Genomic DNA, 22,725 nt, shown 5'->3' with positions numbered 1-22,725 from the left:
AATTAGAAGAAAAAGTGGGCAGACAGCTCTTCAATATGGATTTGCATTCTGTCACAGCATAATCAATTGTTCCTAGCTCTCTCTAGCCCGGAGGCAGGGGTAAGCAGGGAGAGGAAAAGCCCTGTAGTCAGAAATTTTGTGGTTGGCCCTAGCTTGAAAGAAGCACAATTTGTTGAATTTTGAATCTGTTTGAGCATTCAGAGTTGTGTACATGCATTTAGAGGACAGAGTCCCATGGTGACATCTTATTCTCAGAGCATCTCAGGGACAAAATGTTAAGGTAGAGAATGAGAAAATGACTATGTTTGTTGCTGTAAATTTTTTATTGATTTGGTACTTACAGGCATAGGAATAGTATTTGGGATCTATAAAGAAATGCACCCTGGGATAATAGTTAAGAAAACTTCAAATTTTCAAACTAAAAAAAATCAGCTTACAAACCAAATTAAAAAAAAATATATTGCAACTTGTTGGGTGTGTGGGTGACCTTGCCTTTTGGTTTTATTTCCCCCATCAGGTCTCTCAGAAGAACATCATGTAATCCCTTACCCCTCCTCCTCTCCGAAGGGCACCAAGCCAAAGGGCACCAAAGTCAAAAGTTTTCTCGATCAATCCCTGAGTCACCCTGCCAATCACCATCTGCCACGTCACCAAAGCAACCCTTCTTAAGCTGAAGCTTGCAGGCTCACGCTGCTTTCTTCCTCTCCTTTTCTGCTTTCTTCCTCTTCTTAGCTGCTCTCTTCCTCTCCTTTCTTCCTCTTCAGGCAGCTCCCCAATAAAATCTCTTGGTTGACTTTCCATCTCGGGTGAGTCACTTGCCTTTCATTTGTGCCATGAGTCAGATGGGGCTCCCTTGCCTTAAGCAGGACCCCATCCCGCCAGAGTTCACCACCTGTGCCCATCTTCTGGATCGCCTCCTTGGCATCCACCATTGGCCTATGAATCAGAGAGTCCTCTTCTCTGGGCTCCTAAACCCACTGAGGCACGGTAACTGGGAACTGGCCGTCAATCATGTCAATCATCGGGCAGTCCCTGTGGTGCCTCCGGAGAGGAATACACCCCACCCAGACATCCATGGTCACAGTGGTCCTCTTGGAGTCTTTCCCCTTCCTTACAGGCCTTGGCCGGCTTGAGAACTGGCAAACCCCCTCCCCTCCTCAAGCGTGGGTCTCCTCTTTCCCCCTCTGGGTTGGAAACCCTGGCACCAGGTGACCCATAGCTCCCAGGGCCTCCAAGAGGGCACCTCACCAGAGGATTTTTGGTGACAACCGTGTCCTCTGCCTGAGGTCTCATTCTGATATTTGGCTCTAGTGGGACGCCTCTCCATATCATACCTTTCCTCATAGCACCATGGGGGGCGCCTCCTCCCTGCCAGCCAACTCCCCTCTCAAATGTCTCCTCAACAATCTGGACACCCTCAGCCTAACCCCTGATATCAAGCCCCCCAAATTGATAAAATTATCTACTCAGGATTGGCCCAATTATCCCTTACATAACCAAAAGACCCCGCCATTTTGACTTCTACAACTACTGCAAGCGATCAAAAAAATGGGCAGAGATTTATCACCCTAACCCTCCTCTTCCCTCAGCAGCACCAGTCCCGCCCTTTCAGCTCCTCCTTCTTTAGGCCCTGCCCCCACTTCCTCCTTCAATCCTCCCATCACCCTTTCCTGCGCACCTTCTGTCCAGCCACACCCTATTCCAATCATGCCTCCTTTGAGAGAGGTTGCTAGGGGCAGAAGGGATCATTAGGATCTACGGGCCCTTCTCCATAGCAGACCTTTCACAGATTGAAAAACGCTTGGGTTCCTACACCACCAACCCTGCCTCATATACTTACTCCAAGCCTGTAGTCTCACTTTTCATGACATTTACATGATCCTGGCCAATACCCTTCTCCCAGAGGAACATAGGCGGGTCTGGGAACAAGCCCATAATTACGCTGATGAGGTCCATCAGACCACCCTGGCCTACCTGCTAGGTGCCCAGGCAGTTCCTGATCAGGACCCTAATTGGAACTACAATACCCTGGAGGATTAGCCCTGAGGGGCCAATTTTCCACCTGCCTTGTTGCCGGACTCAAGACAGGTGGCTCAGAAGGCAGTAAACTTTGAAAAACTCCAAGAAATCATTCAGGGCAAAAATGAGAGCCCTTCCACCTTCCTAGATAGACTGACTAAGTCTCTCCAGCAATATACTAATTCAGACCCTGAAACCTTCAATGGGAGAGAGCTCCTAATGACCACTTCTTCTCCCAGACTACCCTGACTTTTGGGCAAAACTTAAAAAACTGGAATGGGGACCCTTGACCCCTCAGACTGAAGTCCTGGCCATAGCCTTTAAAGTGTACCATAACCAGGATAAGGCGGCCAGAAAGCAAAAAAACCCCAGATGCTAGCACAAGTTCTATGGGGACCTACCCCATGGGCTCCTTCGTTTTTGGCTAAACACCCACTACCCAAGATGCCCCCTGGGCCCTGTTTTAAGTGCGGGAAGGAAGGACCCTGGTGTGAGAGTGCTCTAATTCCAGGCCACCTAGGTGTCCATGCCCTAAATGCCAATCAAGGGGTCACTGGGCTGTGGACTGCTCTGGCCCCCAAAGAGGAGTCAGATCCGCCTTAAGCCCAGACCCAGATCTTTTGGGACTGGCCACAGATGACTGAAGGGGCCTTGGGACTTCCTCCCCGAAGACCACCATCACCTTTCAGGAGCCCAGGGTCACTATTATGGTGAATGGACGCCTGATTAACTTCCTGTTAGACACAGGGACACTTATTCAGTCTTGAGGGAGTTTGGGGGACCCACTGTTCCATTCTGTTTCCCCACTGTTGGGGTAGGGGGCCAAAGCCCTCAAAGCCTCCATACTCTCTTGTAGGTTTTACCATCATCCTTTCTCCCACCAGTTTTTGGTAATACTCCAATGCCCCATTCCCCTATTGGGAAGGGACATCTTAGCCAAATTCCATGTCTCCATCATACTCCATCCCAGCCTTTCTTTTATCCTCACCCTTGCAGAAGCAACCCCACATGTCCATAGGCTCCCATCCTTCTCTTCCTCCGGAGGTAAACCCTCAAGTTTGGGACACTTCCACCTCCTCTCCGGCTCACTGTGTCCCTGTCAGAATTCATCTTAGGGACCCTCAGCATTTCCCTTGTCAACTTCAATACCCTCTTCCAACTGGCAGTCTTCAGGATCTACAGCCCATTATTGAGGACCTATGGCACAAGGGCTTAATAAGACCTACCCACTCCCCTTACAACACTCCAATTTTGGACGTCAAGAAACTTAATGGACAGTACCGCCTTGTACAAGACCTACGAATCATTAACGAGGCAGGTAGACCCATTCACCCTCTGATGCCAAACCCCTACACCATCTTCTCTTCCGTTCCTTACTCTTCTTCCTACTTCTCAGCCATCGACCTGAAGGATGCTTTCTGCACCATTTCCCTTGCTCAGGATTCCCCGGACATCTTTGCCTTCACCTGGACTGACCCTAAGACACGTCATTCCCAGCAGCTTACCTGGACAGTCCTCTCTCAAGGTTTCAGAGATAGTTCACATATCTTTGGCCAAGCCCTGGCACAAGACCTTCGGGGTCTTACTCTTCCCTGCTCCAACCTTCTGCAGAATGTGGATGACTTACTCCTCTGCAGTCCTTCCCTACCTGTCTCCAAGAGTAACACTGTCTCCCTCCTTGATTTCCTCTCAGAGAAGGGTTGCCGGGTCTCTCCTCAAAAGGTGCAGCCCTCTCTACCAGCAGTTACCTACTTAGGAGCCCAGGTGTCTCAGGGAAAAAAGGCCATTACCCTCGACCGGAAATAGTTAATTCGAAATTTGCCCGCCCCACTCACCAAAGAAGAGATTTTCTCTTCCCTGGGGCTGATGGGATACTTCCAAGCCTGGATCCCTCATTTTTCCCTTTTAGCTACCCTCTATATGATATAGTCAAGGAAAAATCATTGGCGACCACTCCTAAGGTCACTCCAGTCCCATTCCACAATCTTCGGCAGGCCCTCCTCCAGGCCCTGGAAGTCCACTTACCTGGTAGGCATAGACCCTTTGTTCTGTATGTCCATGAAAACCAGGGCCTGGCCCTAGGGGTGCTAGGCCAACAGCAGGGACCGGCATTTGCTCCAGTAGCCTATCTATCCAAACAACTGGACCCTACAGTCCAGGGATGGGCCCCCTCTCTCAGAGCTCTGGCAGCCGCCCAGGTCCTAGTCCAGGAGGCCAAAATACTTACTTTCTGAGGGGAAATCACCATCTCTTCACCCCATCACTTGAAGGAATTACTGACCTATAAGGGCTTAAAAACTCTTCCCCCTTGCCGTGTTCTCTCTCTCAGGATCTTTTATACATGATCCTACCATTTCTTTCCAGGCTTGCTCCTCTTTATACCCCACGTCTCCCCTCCCCGTCTCTATGGACCCGCCACTCCAACAGTGTACTGAGTCCACAGAGAACCTTCTCACATGTCCCTCCCACATTAAGGAGGGACCACTAACAAACCCCACCCAAACCTGGTTCACGGATGGAAGTTCTTTCCTGACAGAGCATGGCAGATGGGCAGGAGATGCATTGTCTCCCTCTTGGAGGTCATAGAAGCCAAACCTCTACCACCCCACAGGACTAACCAGCAGGCAGAACTCATGGGGGTCACCCGCACCTTTCAACCAGCCGTAGATTGTTCCCTCACTCTATATACGGATTCCAAGTATGTCTTTCACATTCTCCTTTCATATTTGGCCATATGGAAAGAGAGGGGACTATTGACCACCAAAGGCACCTCCATAACTAATTCAAAATTCATCACTGATCTTCCCTGGGCATCTGTGCTTCCTTCAGAGATTGGGATTGCTCATTGTCAGTCCCATCAGTCTGACTCCTCACCCATCACTGTGGGTAATTCTTAAGTGGACCAGGCTGCCTGGCAGGCAGCCATGTTACCATGCCCCACTATTGCTGTCATGATTTCAAGTACACCCCCCAACCCCCTACCCATCTAAACAGGACCTCTTCTCCTACTTACATTTCCTGTTCCATACTAGCCCTCAGGACCTCAAGCTCTTCTTACAGACATTCTTCCCACTCACCTCGGATGATGCTAGGTTCATCCACGAGCTCACCACTAAATGCACCATTTGTCAAAGAACCAATCCTAATACTAATTCTTCGCCTTCAGGCAGCCCCCAATAAAACCTCTTGGTTGAATTTCTATCTCTGGTAAGTCACTCGACTTTCACAACTGAAAAATGAGTAAAGAACATAAATAGTCAACCCATAATAGAATACATAGGAGATGTTCAGTTTCACTATTTTTGAGAAAATGTAGATAAAAACAAGAATATCTTCATCCTACTATCAGAATGGGCAAGATGAAAAAGCTTTCAAAGTTCAATATTGGCGAGCATTGGCAAAGACCTGCTTTGTGGCCAACTCCAGCCAGTCTCCTTTGAGCCCTCTTCTTGGCTAGGCCTCAACCATAGACTGCAGATTACAGATTTCTTAGCACAAATGAGGCTTAAGCAAACATCTCCTTTATAAGCTCAAGGCCACATCTTTAGGATGACCTCAGTCCCCCTCAAAACTCCGGCCAGAGAAGACATAAAGCTGCCAGAAGAACTCACTGTTCTTCTAGCCAACTGCTGACCATAGGTGGCTGACCACCCTTTCTTAAAGCACTTACTGAAAAGGGCTTGCAACTGTGAATCCTTCCTGTATATCTTTAAGATGTATATGCACCCCTTATCGTCCAAGCTTATCTTTCTAAACTTCTGAAAATCACCTGAAAGATTTTTGGACTTAGAAAGATGTTCAGAACACAAACTAGGCATAGCATCTCTCTATAAAATCGATAAAAAGACTATTGATAAAGAGATGTTTTTCAATAGAAATACATCTGGAAAGATTTCCCATAAATATTTTAATAAACAATGCTATGACTGAGTGGTGGGACTAGGTGGTTTATACCCTCTTTTCTATACTTTCTGTTTTTTTTAATAAGCATGTATCTTTCCTGTAAGCAGAAAAGAAAATGAAGCTATTTTATTTTTTGTATTGAGAAAATAAATTACAAGAGATATCAGTGACTACTCTCAGAAAGATTCAGATGTACAGGGGCCCCTGGGTCTATTTATACCCCAGGTCTTGTTCCAGCTCTATAATTCTGTGTATGTCACATAAATGTCAAACTCCTGCCAAATGTCACTTGTGCTGATTTTCAAATTGTAATACCAGAGGAGAATAATGTTTTCTTTTTATTTTTTACTTCTCTCTCTCTCTCTCTCTCTCTCTCTCTCTCTCTCTCTCTCTCTCTATATATATATATATATATATATATATATATATATATATAAAATAACACACTATCTATCTATCTATTTATTTATTTATTGGCAGTATTTGGTACTCTACCACTGTGCTACACCAACAGCCCTTTTTATTTTTGAGACATAGTCCTGCTAAAATGCCCAGGTTGGCCTTTAATTTGCAATTTTCCTGGCTCAGTCTCCAAGGTAACTGGGATTATAGGCATGTGTCACCACCCCAGTTATGAATTTTACTTTGATGACAAAGTAAAAAAAAAGGACCAATGAAATAAAAAAAAAGTTTATTCTGTTCATAGGAAATGCTAGGTAAACTATGGATTTGGGTAAATTATTTTTATGATGAGAAAATAATTTTAAACATAAAATGTGCAAATGCTTTTTATATGTGAAGTCACTGGAACTCCTCCTCTGTTGAGTTTTATTAGATGAAGAGTTTTTGTTTTGTTTTGTTTTGTTTTAAATGAGCATTATCAAGGCTTATGTTGATGTTACCCAGTGGGTATAATAAAGGTTAGTGTCTTCTCCACAATCTGCCCTGTCTGGGCATTTACATAATAAGTCTAGTTTAAAGCAACTTGAAACCTAAACTGAGTCTGCAGGGGACCAAGTGGCCCATCCTGCTGTTTCCACTATGAGCATGGTAGCTAGTCTTTGTCAGGGTCCACCCTGATTTCTGCCCCTGATTCCCTGCTGATAGTCTACATGGGCATCAAGGCCAACTCAAATGTCCTAACTGGAAAATTATTGATCTTGCCCAGCATTTAATTCTACTTGTTTTACAAAATAGCAATTTTCCTTTGGAGAACCTTCTCTCTTCCATCTCACCAGGGCTTGGAGAGGGCTGGTTTCACTTTCTTTCCTATTGCAAGCATATGATGCAGGACCCATCCCATCTGCCTCATCCATCCCTCCAGTTACAGTGATTGGTTCAGAGATAATCAGACAGCCTACTTGTCCAATGAAAGGAAGCCCCAGGGTTTCTACTGGGATTAATGGGAAGGAAATGACTAGTTTCAACAGATCACTAAATAAATTAGCTCTACATCCTGAAGCTGCTAAAAGCTATTAGCCCATCACAGGGAACGACCACTTTAGAATGAAGCTATTCACAGATAGCCTCATTCAAACTGAGAATGAAGAGAAACCAAGTCTTGATGATGGGATTTTGTTCAAAGCAGCAAAACTTTTATTTGACTTGTTTACCAAATGGTCTGGAGTAATAAATGTCCCCTCCTATGACATTTTCCATGATCTCCTAACTTGATAGATTTCCTTTCTCTAAGCCTCAGCACTGTGTCTGGGCTTCTCTTTGACGCTTACCTTACTCTCATGTTCTGTTGTGAATCTGTCATCTCTGGCCACCTACAGGATTACTAGATTATAGCCATGAGACCATTTCTCACATTTTCATCACAAGAATCTAGCTCTGAACTTAGGATATCTCCTAGATATGTTGGTTAATTGAATAACTGCAGTGAATGAACATAAAGGTAGGAAGGGAGTATTCAAGAAGATTTCAACTAATATGGCAACCAAGAGTTCTAGTACACATGGTGCAGAATTTTTCCAGAAGGACATTGCCAACATCCTATCCCTGTTATGTGTGACCATAAAGTTAATTTGCATACAGGTTTGCTCTTTGGCTGTGAGGTCAGCAGAGGGTAGATGCACAGTGTCTGTCTAAAGCCTGAAAGATCTAGACATTGAAAGATAGAACTGGGAAGCCCTGCTGAGAGAAACACCTAGCAGCACACCCAGGGATGGACAATGAGTTGTATATAAAATGTTATAAGAAAGATCAGGCTGTTCAAAGGCATCCTTTTGTGGAGAATTTCCAATGAATCTTGTGTGCACATGATTAGCATTTGAATCAGTCTTGCTTTCTGCCTAGCTGGGTGGGATGAGGAGGAAGGATATGGGGACAGGTCTGGATGTCAAAGGCTGCACTGGCTGGGGAGAGCATCTGTGTAATGGGTTGAATTGGTTTCAGAATAGGAAATATCAGAGTGAATTCATGGACTTCAAAATATATAGAGAGACAAAAATAAAAATAGATGTAAGCATGGGGTGTGTTTATATGTGTGTGGGGGTGGGTGGGGTGTTGTATATGTGTGCGTTTCCTCTGGTTCTACCAGGAGCTGGGAGCAGTAATTCCCCAGTTAGCAGTGAGCATACCCAGCACTTGGATCTTGATTTCTCAATGCCATTCTCCACTAAAAGGAACTAAGACTCTGGAAAGGAAAAGCTGATTCTGGGACTGGGGCAGGGGAGCAATACAAGCTGAGTCTGCAACATTGTGCCAGAGACTGAAGAATTGCTCAAAGAAGAAGGAGGACTTATCAAACTGAAGAGGCTCTCAAAGACCAGGTTAGGATCAATTTGAAAATCAAAATAAATACTAACAGATGATAATTTATTAAATAAAGCAGGATTCCACAAGTTCATTGATAGAAATAAAACAGCAAATTAAAAAAAAAAATTTTAAATTTGATGGACAACAGGCTGTCTATATACCTAGAGCACATCCCTAACAAAATACTAATTGCAAGGGGAACTTAGGTCTTTTATAGTGAAAAAGCCTTGTCCACGTTACCTTGATCAAGTGTTCTAAGTGAAGTCAGCCTGGCTCAATGAGAAAAACACAAATCAGTTTTGAAACGTTGTTGCCAACGACGAACAACCTGAATCCAAAGCCAAATCCAACTCCAGGGACATTCCTGGAGAAATTGTGAGTAATCTTCATAAATGTCAGGGTTCTGAAAGTCACTCAAAAACTGCCAGATGGAAGGAGGCTAAAGAGACATGAAAACTAAATGTAACATATGATTCTGGACCAGATCCTTTTGCTATTAAGGACATTTATTGAGACAACAGATGAAATTTAAATGAAATCTGAGGATTAGATGGTAGTAACATTTCAATGTTAATTTCCTGGTTTTGACAGACAAAGAGAATGTCTCTGTTGTAGGAAAGACACACTAATTATTTGGGGGATGATGAGACATCCTATAGACAACCCTCTGGCAAGTGTTTCAGGAAAAGTAATTTTATTCTATGGTTCTTGCATGTTTGAGATTGTTTCCAAATAAAAAGTAAAAACAAGCCAGGTGCAGTGGTGCATTCCTGTAATCACAGCAACTCAGGAGGTGGAGGCATGAGGATCATAAGTTTAAAGTCAATCTCAGCAAATCAGGGAGACTCCTGTCTCAAAAGAAAAAAAAAAAAGAAGGACTGGTACTGTAGCTCAGTGTTAGAGTGCCTCTGGGTTCAATCCTCAGTATCACAAATAAACAAAAACTCATAAAAAAGTAAAAATAAGAGGCCAACTTAGTTGAGATAAGAGATAACTGAGTAGAGATAAGAGAAAGTTTGGAAGGAGGAGAGAAGGAGTAAGGCAGGGAACAGAGTAATATAGCTACATCAGGATTGAAGGAAGTCATCTATTTGGAAGAGGGGTTGGGAGAGAAAGTGAGATGCTGAAATAGTTGACAGAAACCAAAGGTAGAGTTGGCAGTGGATTTGGAGATGTTGGCAGATTCACAGAGAAAATGCTAGGTGAGTGGGAAGATGAAGAAGAGGGAGGGGAGGGGAATATTTTTTGAATGCCTTCTCTGTATTAAGTACTAGGCTGGGCATTTAAGTCCCATTTAACCATCACAGAAGCTTGTAAGATGAGAGGTTTATGCACATTTTTAAAAAATGGTTAAACTAATGCTCAAATAAGTAACTTTCTGGGTGAGGTGGGGCTTGACTGTAATTTCAGTGACTCAGGAGGCCTAGGCAGGAGGATCACATGTTTGCCAAGTCAGCCTTAGCCTCTTAGTGAGACCCTATCTCAAAATAATAATAGTAATAATAATAATATTTTTTTTTATTTTTTATTTTATTTTTTTTTTATTGTAGCCATTTTCAGGGACCTTAAGGACTTCAGTGTCCTTAAGGCTCGTAAGATGGCATTATTATTGCCAGCTTTTTCTAAAATTTCTGCAGAAACATTTGCAGGTAAGCAGATTCACTAGCTGGCTAATTTTTTTTTAATTTTTTATTTTTAAAAGGCTGAGGATGTTGCTCAGTGGTAGAGCACCTCAGGTTCAATCCTTGTACCTAACAAAGGAAAAAGAAAAAGAAAATTCATCCAAAGTAATGCAGGTAGTAAGCAGAACCAGGGTTTAAATCCCTGTGAGTGACTTCAAAGACAATGAGATGGTAGAGAAATGGTTTCATCAGCTCAAGGAAGACAGCATTTAATTTTTGCCCCCAGAGATTATAAAGGCACAAAGACTCAGTGAGAAAAATGATGATTTGAAGTTAAGATTGAAGACAGGATATAAATGATCTGAAAATAGGTTTGTTGAAATCCTGGGAGACAGCAGAAAGAACAAAGAAAATGGAAACCAAAAAGTTCCTTCACTAGAATATGAGAAAAAACAGAAAGTCAAAAGAGGAATTTGCAGAAGGCATTGGGGTATGTTAAGCAAATTTCTAGAGTGGCTTCCAATGTCCCCACCTCTTGGTATTTATGCCTGTGTACTACTGTCCCACTGAGTGGGCTGGACCTACAGACTTGCGTCTAATAATTGAATAGAGCAAAATTTATGACACTTCTGTGATTATAAGAAATTGTAGCCTTCACTTACTAGCATCTCTGTCTTTGATTTTAACAAACAAGCTGTCACGTTGGACAGACCCATATGACAAAGAACGGAGGATAGCTTCCAGCAAATGGGCAGCAAGAAATCCTGCCACCACCAGGTGAGTGAGTCTCGGAGCAGGTTCTGCCCCAGTAAAACCTAGATGCTGTGAGAAACCTGAAGCAGAGGACCCTAGCTTTCTGACTACAAGCACTGAGGTATTGTGGTGTGCTGTTTCAGTGTGCTAAGTTATGAGCTAGTCGATCTTTATTATTCATGGATTCCATACTGGCAAATTCACTTAGTAAAATTTATTTCTATCTCTGAAATCAATACTCATGGCATTTTCATAGTATTTATGGACATGAACAGGGTGGCAAAAAATTTGCGTCATTTGAGGCACATGCCCCCAGCTGATGTTGAACAGATGCTGAATTTCCTTTTGTTTTGCTCAGACTGTAGACAAGTGTCCTTTTCAAAGTCTATTTAGTTCCATGGGCTTTTAAAATTTTTCTTTTTTGTGCTTTTGGTGGTGATTACATTATTTAAAATGGCCCCCAAACATACTGATGGCTGTCTAATATTCCTAAATGCAAGAAGGCTGTATTGTGTCTTTTTTGATTGGATGTTGGGGATTGAACCAGGGCCTGTTGCATACTAAGCATATGCTCCACCATTGAGTTCCACCCCCAACCCTCTGATGTACCTTATGAAGAAAATACACATATTGGAGAAGCTTTGTTCAAGGTATGAGTTATATTCAGGTTTCTGGCTGTGAACTTATTATTAACAAACCAATAATGTATATTAAAATAGGTGTTGCTAGGCATGGAGGCATACCTGTAGTCTCAGTGACTCAGGAAACTAAGGCAGGAGGATCACAAGTTTGAGGCCAAACTGGGCAACTTAGGGAGACTCTGTCTTAAAAAAAAAAAAAGTAAAAAGGGCAGGAGAAGCAGCACAGTGGTAAACCTCCCTGGATTCAATACTACTACTACTTCTGCCAATAATAATAATAATAATAATAATAATAATAATAATAATAATAATGTCTTTGAACAAAAAACACATAAAACAGCCATATATATTGATCAATTGGCAGAAATATTATGGCCAGAAGCTCAGAGGAGTGTAGTCCTCTATTTCCTGTGGCAGCAATGGATCAATATATACTGATTTGGTGCTTTCACTCACTTTATAAGATATAATTACCATAAATAATGAGAATCACCTGTAACTTGTTAATGCAGCAATCGGTAATGAAGACTGAGGGAACTGGGCAATTCAGCTCACTGATCTAGAGGGAAAGAGTTTCATCAGGAACACAGGATCAAGTGTAAGAGCTGTAGGTTCCTCACTAGGGATAAGGCTGGGGAGAGTGGATAGCGGTTGTCTGTCTGCCATCTAAGTGTCACTGAAAGGGTTATGTATTGAAAAGAGATACTTCTTCCTGGATGATTGTGAATGACACTCTCTAAGAAAATTAGCCTTGTTAGGCCGTCTCCTTGCTCTATAAAGATCACAGCTGTGTGAGGACTGATGTCAAAAGGCACCAGCTTAATTAAACTCTCCATGATGGTACAGATGATGTAACTAGGGCGGGCTGCTGGCAAGCTGTTCCCAGGATACAGCCAACGCAGCAGAACCGCACAAGAGGAGCTGTCAGGGGAACAGCCCCTTGGGGACTCAAAATGCCTAACACAGCTTTCCTATGATCTACGACTCAAAGTCTTGGCTTCAGTGGCTGAAAGCTTGTTTTCCTTTAAACATTTTTTAATTTCAGCCCATAAATTTCATGAGAACCCCCTTTTGATTGGATTTTCAATTAGGCTCCCAAGTTTATACCTGATCCTCCTGCCCTACACTCACTCTAATGAGTGTGCTAGGTCCTTAAATACTCATGGATTTTGCATAATAGGTAGCTTTGTTATGTATGTGTGAATGTTTTGAAGTTACATAAATAGCACTATGCTAAAAATACTGTTTGCTTTTACTTTTTCAACTCTAGGCTGTGATTTCAGTGTTGCTCTATGAATGTGTACTTTGTTGCTTCTCACAACTGAGTAGTATACACAGGGTGTATCCACCCCATTTTACCCACTCTCTCCCTTAGTGCTGGACACATGCCCATGGCATGCCTCCCACTGCTACCATTTTAGGTAATGGCTGTAGAAATGAGCACAACTTTCCCCTTGAAATGCATGGTCTTCATTTGCCTGCAATTAATTACTCCTCAGTCTTCTCTTCTGCTTTTTCCCTTACTTGGGTTGAGGACAGTTTCCATTGAAACTCATTCCTAAGTCACGAGAACATGCAATATCTCACTTTTTTGTTAAGCAACTTATTTTTTTGGCTGGTCCAACAACTTTCCAGGAAGCAGAAGTATCATTTGATTATTAAGTTAAAGGGGGGGGGAATAAAAGAAAAAAAGCACAGTGGTGATTCCCAACTCTGATTTGGCCTGAAAGTTATGAAATTTTAAAAAGAAAAACACTTAAAAATAAGAGAACATTAAAATGTAGTTTTGAGGTATGTTTTATGGTGCAGGGATCAAACCTTATCTATGCTAATCATGCACTCTACCACTGAGCTATACCTCCAGCCTGAAATATAATTAAACAATAAATATCTGCCATGAAAAGGCAAGGGATAGAGAAAGAAGTTGGTATAATCGGGTAACCATGAAATGTGGAGATATTTCCAAGGTAAGAAATGCCTTACCCCAAGGATAAAAAATACATTTGAAAGTGTAGTGGGTCAAACCCTGAGACGTGAAAGGCAAAAATAAGGGGAGAGTAAATTTGGTGACCAGGAAGGCCAAAATATATACAGTTCACTAGTACTGAGTGCCAAGGTAATCAATGACCAAATAAAACTGCTGCAAAGATTCTGGCTGACTCAAAGAAAGCAAGCCATAACATGTGGAATCAATTTTTATTTCCGCATTATACAGAGATTATATAGATACATTGTGTCATTACATATTTTATATTATTAATGCACACAATTTGGGGAGAATTTATTTATTTGCCAAAACAAACTCTAATAGATACTTTTATTCAAAGCAATCCGATACATGGTAGAAAAATCTTTAAATATATAAAAGATTAATCTGTGCACATCTAAATGTTTCTAAGGGAGCAAACTACTGAGGCATTGTGATAAGATGACAATTGCAATCATAGTACTGTAACTGAATCCTTAAAATGATATCTTAATGAGAAAGGCTAGGAGCAGTGACTTCCACAAACATCTGGAGTATACCTTAGAGAGTAACCCTATAAAACATTGTATGGCTTCAACAGGAACCTCAGGGTTTTCTTCCATTACCAGCTATTGCCTTCAAATTTTCTCACTCCTTGACATTATCTTCTGTGCAGATTTTTGTTCTTTCTCTAGACCAAGAGTTACAGAAAGAACAGTTGCCACTTTGCGTAAAAACAATACTTTTGTCCCCAGTAACCCCTGGGTTCCCTTAACTACAAATCTATAGGAAAAGTGCAAAGCAGTTCTCAGAAGTCAGAACCAAAGCAAGAATGCTCAGAATGCCAAGAGCCAGAGAGTTGAATGATGTAAGAGTTTACACCTGTCTACCTATCTGCTTAGGGACTGGTTTTTTTTTTTTTCAGGATTCACCTAGGATTCTATTTACTTGAATTGAATTTACATGGTAGCTTTTTCTCTAACACGTGCAATTAAATTAATCTGTCCATTTAAGATCGTAAAATAGCAGGTGTCTAACATCAGAATGGTTTTGCAGCCCATAGAACAGCCCAAACAAAACCACTGATTGGGAAAGGTGCCCATAATTTCTGTGTGGGAAGATGAAGCTTCAAACAGCACAATCATTTGAGTAGTTAGTTGTTCATAAACAGGCTGGACAAGTTCAAAGAAAATGTGAAGGGTGGGATTGTTGCCACGTCTCCTTGGCTGTAACAAGAGCCCTCTATCAATAACTCTGTGTTCTTGGGTTTCCACCACAAAGCTGAACACTGGATTCCTCATTACTTAGAGGTTACACATGACTAGAGGACCATGTGGTACATCTTCCAAAAGGGGACAGCACTGAATGGAGTGTTCAGCAGGTGACCAAACCAGAATATTAGGTAACTGTATTAATGTCAACACTAGATTCTAGGGTAGGTATCATTTGGGCTTCCAGAAGTAATAATTGGGCTATTAGAGATGGTGGGCTTTGGGGGTTTTCCTATTGGGCTAGCCAAATTTAATCAGGAAACAGATCCAAAAGACCACAAAGTTTAATAAGATGGTAAGTTGAAAGGGATGGAGAGGGGGAAAGCAGATAACTATGAAGGCTTCTGGAGGAAAGAGGGGACCTGTGTCTTGGGTGAGCACATGTGTAAGGTAGGAAAGAAACAGGCATGAGGGGCAAGTGAGGTCAGAGGAGCTCAGGTGCAGGTGCAAAGATGACTATTTCAAAGAGGACCAGGCTCAGTGTCCTGGAGAGCTCTCCTTAGTGAAGTTACCACCATGACACGAAGGCAGACCACCCGTCTCTCCTCTTCATTTTTATATCTTCCAGTTTCTTTTTAACAGTCCCCAGTGGACTAAGAATGGTTTCCAGGGTAAGACAGGGACCTTGGCAACACCAGCAAGTAGCTCAAAAGGAACCTTTAAGCACATTTCACTTTGAGACTTAATTAAAATTAAAAGTTCAGTTAAAACTTGAACCATGCTTTTGTGCCTAGGATTCCTTGTCTTCCTCAGCTGGCCATGCATTTTAGTTTTCAAAATAAATAATAATTTATTTTATTGACAAAATTAGTTTTGCAGTCTCATTCATCCATCCTGTTTAGAGAAATTATCTAAATTCAGGTGGGGTGTGGGGCACAAAGTGGGAAAAGATATTTGGTAGAGCAAGGATCAGTAAACTTTTGCTGTAAAGATAGTAAATATTTTTGGCTTGGTTGCCATATGGTTTGTTGTTAACTACTCAGCTTTGCCGAGGTAGTGTGAAAGTAGACAGTAACAAAACAAATTTGTGTGTCTGTGTTTCAATAGCATTGTATTTATGAATACTAAAATTTGAAAAATTTTCTTATGTCATGAAACATTTAAAAAAATTTATTTTTCAGCCACAAATGTGAAAGCCATGGTTAGCTTATGGTGTGGTGCCCCAGATTTGGCATAGTTTGCCAACCTGTATGCTGGAGGCCCCAAATATTTGAAATTATATTGGCATTTTAAGGGGCATAAAAAAACTATAAGGAACTATTTTATAAATAATAGAACATACATTTCATTTTAATGTTGTGATCCAATTTGAGTATCTTAAAGCAGATCACTTTTTTTTTTCAGTGCCAGGGATCAACCCAGGGGTGCTTAACCACTGAGCTACATCCCCAGCCCTTTATATTTTTATTTTGAGACAGAGTCTTGCTAAGTTATCTATAGCCTCGCTAAGTTGCTGAAGCTGGCTTTGAACTTGTGATCCTCCGACCTCAGCCTCCCAAACTGCTGAGATTACAGGAGTGTGCCACCATGCCACTTTTTTAATAAGCATGTGAGAGGGAAATTCAGCAAATTGGGATACCAAATCATTTTTGAGTGGGCTACATTAGATGCCCAGTTTGTGGACTGAAGCACAGACAGCTGCTAAAAATTCAACATTCACCCTTAAGTGTCACAATATGAAGGTCTTCAATACTCGTTGGAGAAATGATTTTTTTTTAAATCAATTCACCTAAATCATGATACCTAAAATAAAAATGATGCAAGTTAGAAACTCTACTTTCCTTTGAGAAGCTAATGAAGAAGACTCATGTGAACAAGAACACAATGGGCACTTAGCTGATGGTGGTTTTCTACTTGTGAATGGTTTCTGGCTGTCCTAAGCAGGCTAGGAAATTTAAAGGTGGGATTATGGGGAGCCACTTTCTTGGGGAGAGTTGAGCCCTGTGTACTTTAAATCTAAAGTGTTCATCACAGAGAAATCCAGCTAAACTAGGGAAAGAAATCCACATACGCTTAACAGTGGATGTAAGTTCTCTTATTGGTAAATGCCAGACTAAGGGACCAAATACCACTGCACCAAGGGTTAAAACACTGAATTGGAAGTTCCTATTTTCTTGCTAAGGTTCAACTAAAATCTTTGAGGCACATAATTGGCAAAATAGGAAAATACACACAATTTCATAAAACATGTTAAGAGTAAACAAATTCTCCTCCTGTTTTTCCCCTTAGAAATTTAGAATGGCACCAGGTAGTGCAAAGTGGAAAAAAGTAACATCAGCCCTGTCTCTTCCAGGTAGATATGTTTCAGCAGAACCACGAAGCAAAAAGCATCCTCATCCCCCAGCCATGGCCCACTAGGGCTTTTCTTTCAGCTTCAGGTCAATACTGTGAAGAGAAGAAAGAAAGGGAGAGAGAAAACATGAGAAACCCAGTGAGAAATATTCAGGAATGAATTGGGTGGCATGGGTTTGCTATTTTCCTTAAAAGACTTACTGAAAACAAATCATGCAGGGTTTTGTTTTGTTTTTTATATATACTAGAACAATCTGGAAGAACACAATTCTCCTCTCATTGCCAAGCTTTTCTCTAAAAGATGGAATTTGTTTATTTTTACAGCAATGTTTTTGGAAGCTTTTTATGCCTTTTCAGAATGATCCAGGGAGGTAAAAGATCAGTGCAGAAGCTCCTTCCCAAGGTCAATTTGGACAAAGAACATTACAGCATTTTGGAAATAAAGGATCTGTCATCTTTTAGTAAATGCCCTTTCTTTGTTGTCTGGTTAATTCAGCATGAGCCTGGTCATGCTGAATGTCACTGAGGTCCAGTACAAGGGACCAGGTCATTGGGAATATTTGTTTTTTAAATGCTCTCAAGGATCTGACTTGCTTTCTTATCTGTAGAGTTTTACTTTGGGATTGTCCTCTTTTTATCCACCGTGCTCCCTGTATGCTTTTCAAACATACTTTAACAAAACAGGTTATTATTTTTTTAAATCTTGTTTATGCTCTAAAAGTTATTTGTGACTACAGTTATCCACAGAAGTTTGTAGTAGGTTTGATTTGGGTGACTGGAATTTTAGTCTTTCATTCATGGAATTGACTAGTTTCTCTCACAGGCCAAGAAGGTATTCACTTAGCCAGAATTTGAAGCACAGTTGTCTGGAAAGTTTCAAGGTGGGTGAGAATCCTTGAAATCATTCTGTGAAGATTAAAGTGCATGGTCGCTTTGTTTCACCTTCTGCCCTTAATAAAAATCTGAACCAACACTTAAACCACAATGTCCAACTCCAAACACATTTTGTTGTTGTTCTGACTTTTTTTGTAAACCTTCTGGAGTTTGATTCTTCCCTTCTGTTTTCAGTAATCAAAAAGCTAAAAGACTTATTAAACAATTTCCCCAGTTTATGGAAGAAGCAAGAGATAGTTAAAGGTGGACAATTTTCTTAAAACTTAATACAGGAAACTAGAAACTACTCTGAAGATTGTTTTTTTGAGATAACTGGTTTTTCCTTGTTGGGGAGCTAATGAAACTAACAATGCTACTTATTTAAGTCTCACCAAATACAACCACCTTTGATTATATAATGTTTTTAATATATATAAAATTATAAAAGTCATGTATAATATACATATATATACACACATATTAAAATTATGAAAGTCATGTGTGAATAAATAAAATTCAAACCTAAACATGAAGGAGATAAGCACTGATGCCAATTTTAAAATCTAATGTTCTATTTGAATTAAAAAAATTACTTTGAGTCAGAATTGAATATAAATGGAGTGTTCCTCAGATGAGCTTAGTTTTCTATCATCAACTTTGCAATGAGACAGAACAACCTTCAGATAATTTTATGTGGTCACATTAGTCCATTTAAATGAGGTTTTGACAAAGTATCTGTGGATCTTGTTTAATGATAAGAACATTGGTGTTTTATGCAGGAAGAGGAGGAGAAGATGGGCATGTTTCCCCCCCCCCTCTCTCTAAGCACAGTGAGGGACCACTATAGAATGAGCACACATTTCATTGTATTCTTGGCCTGTGAGTTCCTTGGAAAATCCTGTGCCCATTTGCAGTTGATCAGTACTACACAAGGTATAAAATACTTCCACACAGGATTCTTCCCTGGAAGAACAGAAGCCTGGAGTGAATGAAACCAGAAGAAGGTAAATGAAGCCCCTCGTTCTAACACTAAAGGAAGCCAAAATCCATGGCTGGAAGTCAGGGGAGAAAAAAATTTTTTTTTTTTTTTTTTTTGCTCATTCTTGCCTCTCATCTGGGAACCTCACCGTATTTATGGTGATCATGTATCCCAGTTGAGGCTTGTGAAAGAGAAGACTGGCCAAAAGGAAAGCCCTGTAGGAGAATGTGTTCTTTTAAAAAGTGGGAAGTGGGGCTGGGGTTGTGGCTCAGTGATAGAGCGCTCGCCTAGCATGCATGAAGCACTGGGTTCAACCCTCAGCACCACATAAAAATAAAATAAGATACTGTGTCCACCTAAAACTAAAAAATAAATATTAAAAAAGTGAAAAGTGTCATTAATAATTTGCAGCATTCCTCCCTTCCCCCCACTCTCCCCTACCCCTGTACCCAGCCCTGGAATGAACTCAAACAAGAAGGAATGTTCTACCTTCTTCCCAACCCCAGCAGCCCCACAGACCAAAAGAAGCAAACAGACAAGACAGGCAAAGGAGTGGGTAAGCCTGAAGATGTAGCAGCAACAGGGCAGTGAGTGACTGGATCACGCCTTCCGAAAAGTTTGTTAATTGCAGGAGCTGTTAACTCATCAAGGGGGTGCTGTTCTGTTAAGGAAGGAAATGTAGCATATTTGCAAAATGTATCATGGTGGACTAAGGGACTGAGATATGTATGCTTTGCAGAATTTCATGTGGCAATCTGCTTGAAGCAATTGCTACCATCATCTCAAAAGGTAGGCCAAGAGTGACCTTCAGAAAAATAGCTGCATGATTTACAACATTTGTTCTTTGTGCCCTTTTCAGCTAGGACTTTCTCTCTCTGGAGTTTTGTTCCTAAACTTCCTTTAGGCTAAGGGCAGCATGGCAACTGTAGAGCTACTGCACTATGATCTTCCAACTTCTCTGTGGACCAGGAGGGGGAAAAAAGGTGACAAGAGAGACACACTTAAATTTGATCTTAACCTCTCTTTGATTCCTGGGAACAAGGACAATGTTACATTCTCCACCAGTCAAACTAAATTAGGAGCCCATTATTGGTGGTCAGGTTCTCTCTGAGAGTATGTTGTAACTACCATTTTTTCCCTGAAACTGACCTGGTTACTAACTTTATTCTCTTAGGTGAGAGGTGGCATAGCCATTTGTACATGTAGACCACATTTCTCTGACTTATAAATCACTAGCTCTGGATCTGAGTTACCAAGGTTCAAATCTCAGTTCTGGGTATTTTTTTTTTCTTTTGGTACCAGGGATTGAACCCAGGGGCAGTTTACCACTGAGCTACATCCCCAGCCCTTTTTATGGGCTTGCTAAGTTGCTTAGGGTTTCACTAAATTGCTGAGACTGGCTTTGAATCACGATCCTCCTGACTCAGCCTCCAGAGTCATTTGGATTACAGGCATGCACCACCATACCTAACTGGCTCTGGGCCATTTTTGTGACTGTAAAACATTTGTCTTGTCAGATAATCTGTCTATGCCTCTATTTCCTCATCTGCAAAATGTACCTCAGAAGCGTATACGGAAGATTACAATCAGATACTGTAGATGAGCTTTTAAATAGAGTCTGGCACATGGTATGAATGCAATGCGTGTCAAATTTCTATTTCTCATAGAATAGGAATCATCCAATTAGGTCATTCCTGAAGTTCCATGCAGACTCAAAGGCTTCCTGGAACTTGCTTCCCTATCCACCAAAATATTGTTAACATGGAAGTCCAGTTTTCAGTAATTAAAACAAATGATGTCATTCAGAAAGTAGAGTTGCATTCCTCTTATCCAACTGTTCTTACATCTGGCCCCAATACTTATGTTCTCTGCACTTTTGGATTAGAAAAACAGAATTCACATAAAGACTTAGGTTGTCCTTACTGGTGATCACAAATGAGACAGCATAAAGCTGGCAAGTTTCTCTTGAGTTTCTAATTTCAGGAATGGAGCACATGAAAGCTGAACATCTAAACGGGCTTTACCCAATCCTGGATGCATTTTTTGTTTGTTTGTTTTCGGAGCCCCACCATACAACCACAGGTAACCACATAGCTTTATTGATGATGAATTCTTACTCCTTCTCCATAGAAGACATTTCTGGATCATTGTAAAGGCAGCTAGTTCTGAGTGCAAGGAAAAAACAGGAAGTAGTCAACATTTTCTCCACTCATACTGCTAAGTCAGCACAACTGATTTAGGGCATTTGAAACTGTTTAATGTGGTCCCATTGCTATTACTGAGCAAATCTACATCAGAGCAGATGATGAGATTAAGCTGTGACTTTTTCCACATTGGTTTTGAAATACAATAATTGTCCATGATTTAGAAACATTAAAAGAAAGACTTAAAAATGTCAAATACCTGCTGTGGTTTTCTCTGGCCTGGTCATTTTTCCTGACTTTTTAAACCTATCTTATTCAGTGAACATAATATCATAAATTTTATTTGTACCCCAAATAATCAAATATTTTATACAAAAAGGAAAATCCCTCTCATTTTTGTTTACACATAAACACAGTTAGCTTTCAGTTTTCATAAGAGTGAGGATTTTCCAAGACACTAAAAGAAAAAAACATTGGTGTCAGAGGTTTCCTTGAACACTAATCTCTCCATATAGCTGAGCTGTGTACAGGTAATCCTAACACTAACCTAAACCAGGTGTGTCCAGGAGGAAAAATGTAACCCAATAACATAATAAAGTGAAAGTTTTTGAAGGTGTTTGTTTTTTATGTTTATATTAGCTGTTTTGATAGTCCATATTGGTGCAATTACTGTTAGCAAACTTAGAGTTTGCTTTATATTAATTTCTGATTAACACTTTGTATAATTCAACTTTTACTTTTCTTCCACCTCTGGTGTTGTTTGTTATTAGCAAATATCATTTGAAGGGATTCTATGATCTTTTTTAAAGGCAAGAGTTTCTTTCATAATGTGAATAGTTTTACAAGCCAATTTATCTGTTTGCATATAAGAGGTTCAGTGATAAGACTAGTGGGTTTTTTGTTTGTTTCTTTCTTTTCTTTAAGTGGCAGAAGGCTATTTTCCCCAGGCAGGGTAGTGGCTTTTCTCCTCATTCTCCACCCTTCTTGCTGGTGGTCTGGTATTTTTATAGAGAGTATTTGGCAACTCTAGTGAACAAGGATAGTCAAGAAAGTGTTGACAGTGCGCTAGAAAAACCTAGCAAAGCTGGAGTGAAATCAAGAAAGGGAAGTTTTCCAAACCCAGTCTTTCTGCTTTTTAATTTAGAGTAATCCAAAGAAAACAGCAATTTGCAAACCATTTAATTCTGTCACTCTAAAGAAGACAGATGGATTCTTCTCCATTTGCAAAATAAGAATAGGTCTGTGTGTAGTATTTATCCTTCGAAAGTAGTTTCCTTCCTGTATAGATCTAAGGTTTTAAAGAAAAGATAGGTCAGGATGAGTAAATCTTTTTCTGAATGTCAATGCTACTCAATTTGGCATGCAATTTAAATGGTAGTGTGTGTGTGCATGACAGATTCTGTTAGAATAAAATTTATGTCATTTTGAGGGTGTTTTTTTTTTCATCTGAATGGATGTTAATTCGCTTTAAAGAAAAAGGATAAGAGTATTGTAACAGT

General features: G+C 40.8%; 1 protein-coding gene and 1 non-coding gene across 6 annotated transcripts in view; both read right to left on the bottom strand.

Annotated features, from left to right (window-relative positions):
* Positions 1-10,227: 10,227 nt before the first annotated feature.
* Positions 10,228-10,358, bottom strand: LOC113186562 (small nucleolar RNA SNORA33). The gene has a single exon (XR_003301305.1). It is a non-coding gene; the product is annotated as a small nucleolar RNA SNORA33 (small nucleolar RNA).
* A 3,523-nt stretch (positions 10,359-13,881) lies between these two features.
* Positions 13,882-22,725, bottom strand: part of Prune2 (prune homolog 2 with BCH domain) — a 260,170-nt gene continuing 251,326 nt past the window's right edge. For 3 of the 5 annotated variants that reach the window (XM_026394031.2, XM_077797008.1, XM_026394033.2), the window contains 2 exons: positions 21,200-21,247; positions 13,882-17,323 (listed from right to left, as the gene is read on the bottom strand). In XM_026394031.2, the coding sequence (XP_026249816.2) occupies positions 17,293-17,323; positions 21,200-21,247 (79 nt within the window). In that variant the 3' untranslated portion in view covers positions 13,882-17,292. The remainder of the gene's footprint in view (positions 17,324-21,199; positions 21,248-22,725) is intronic. The other 2 variants (XM_077797009.1, XM_077797010.1) reach the window with 1 other exon arrangement.

Source organism: Urocitellus parryii, chromosome 4, assembly GCF_045843805.1.
Source record: "Urocitellus parryii isolate mUroPar1 chromosome 4, mUroPar1.hap1, whole genome shotgun sequence".
Taxonomy (NCBI): domain Eukaryota; kingdom Metazoa; phylum Chordata; class Mammalia; order Rodentia; family Sciuridae; genus Urocitellus; species Urocitellus parryii.
Note: the sequence above shows the minus strand (reverse complement) of the source record. Positions and strands in the feature narration are given on the sequence as shown.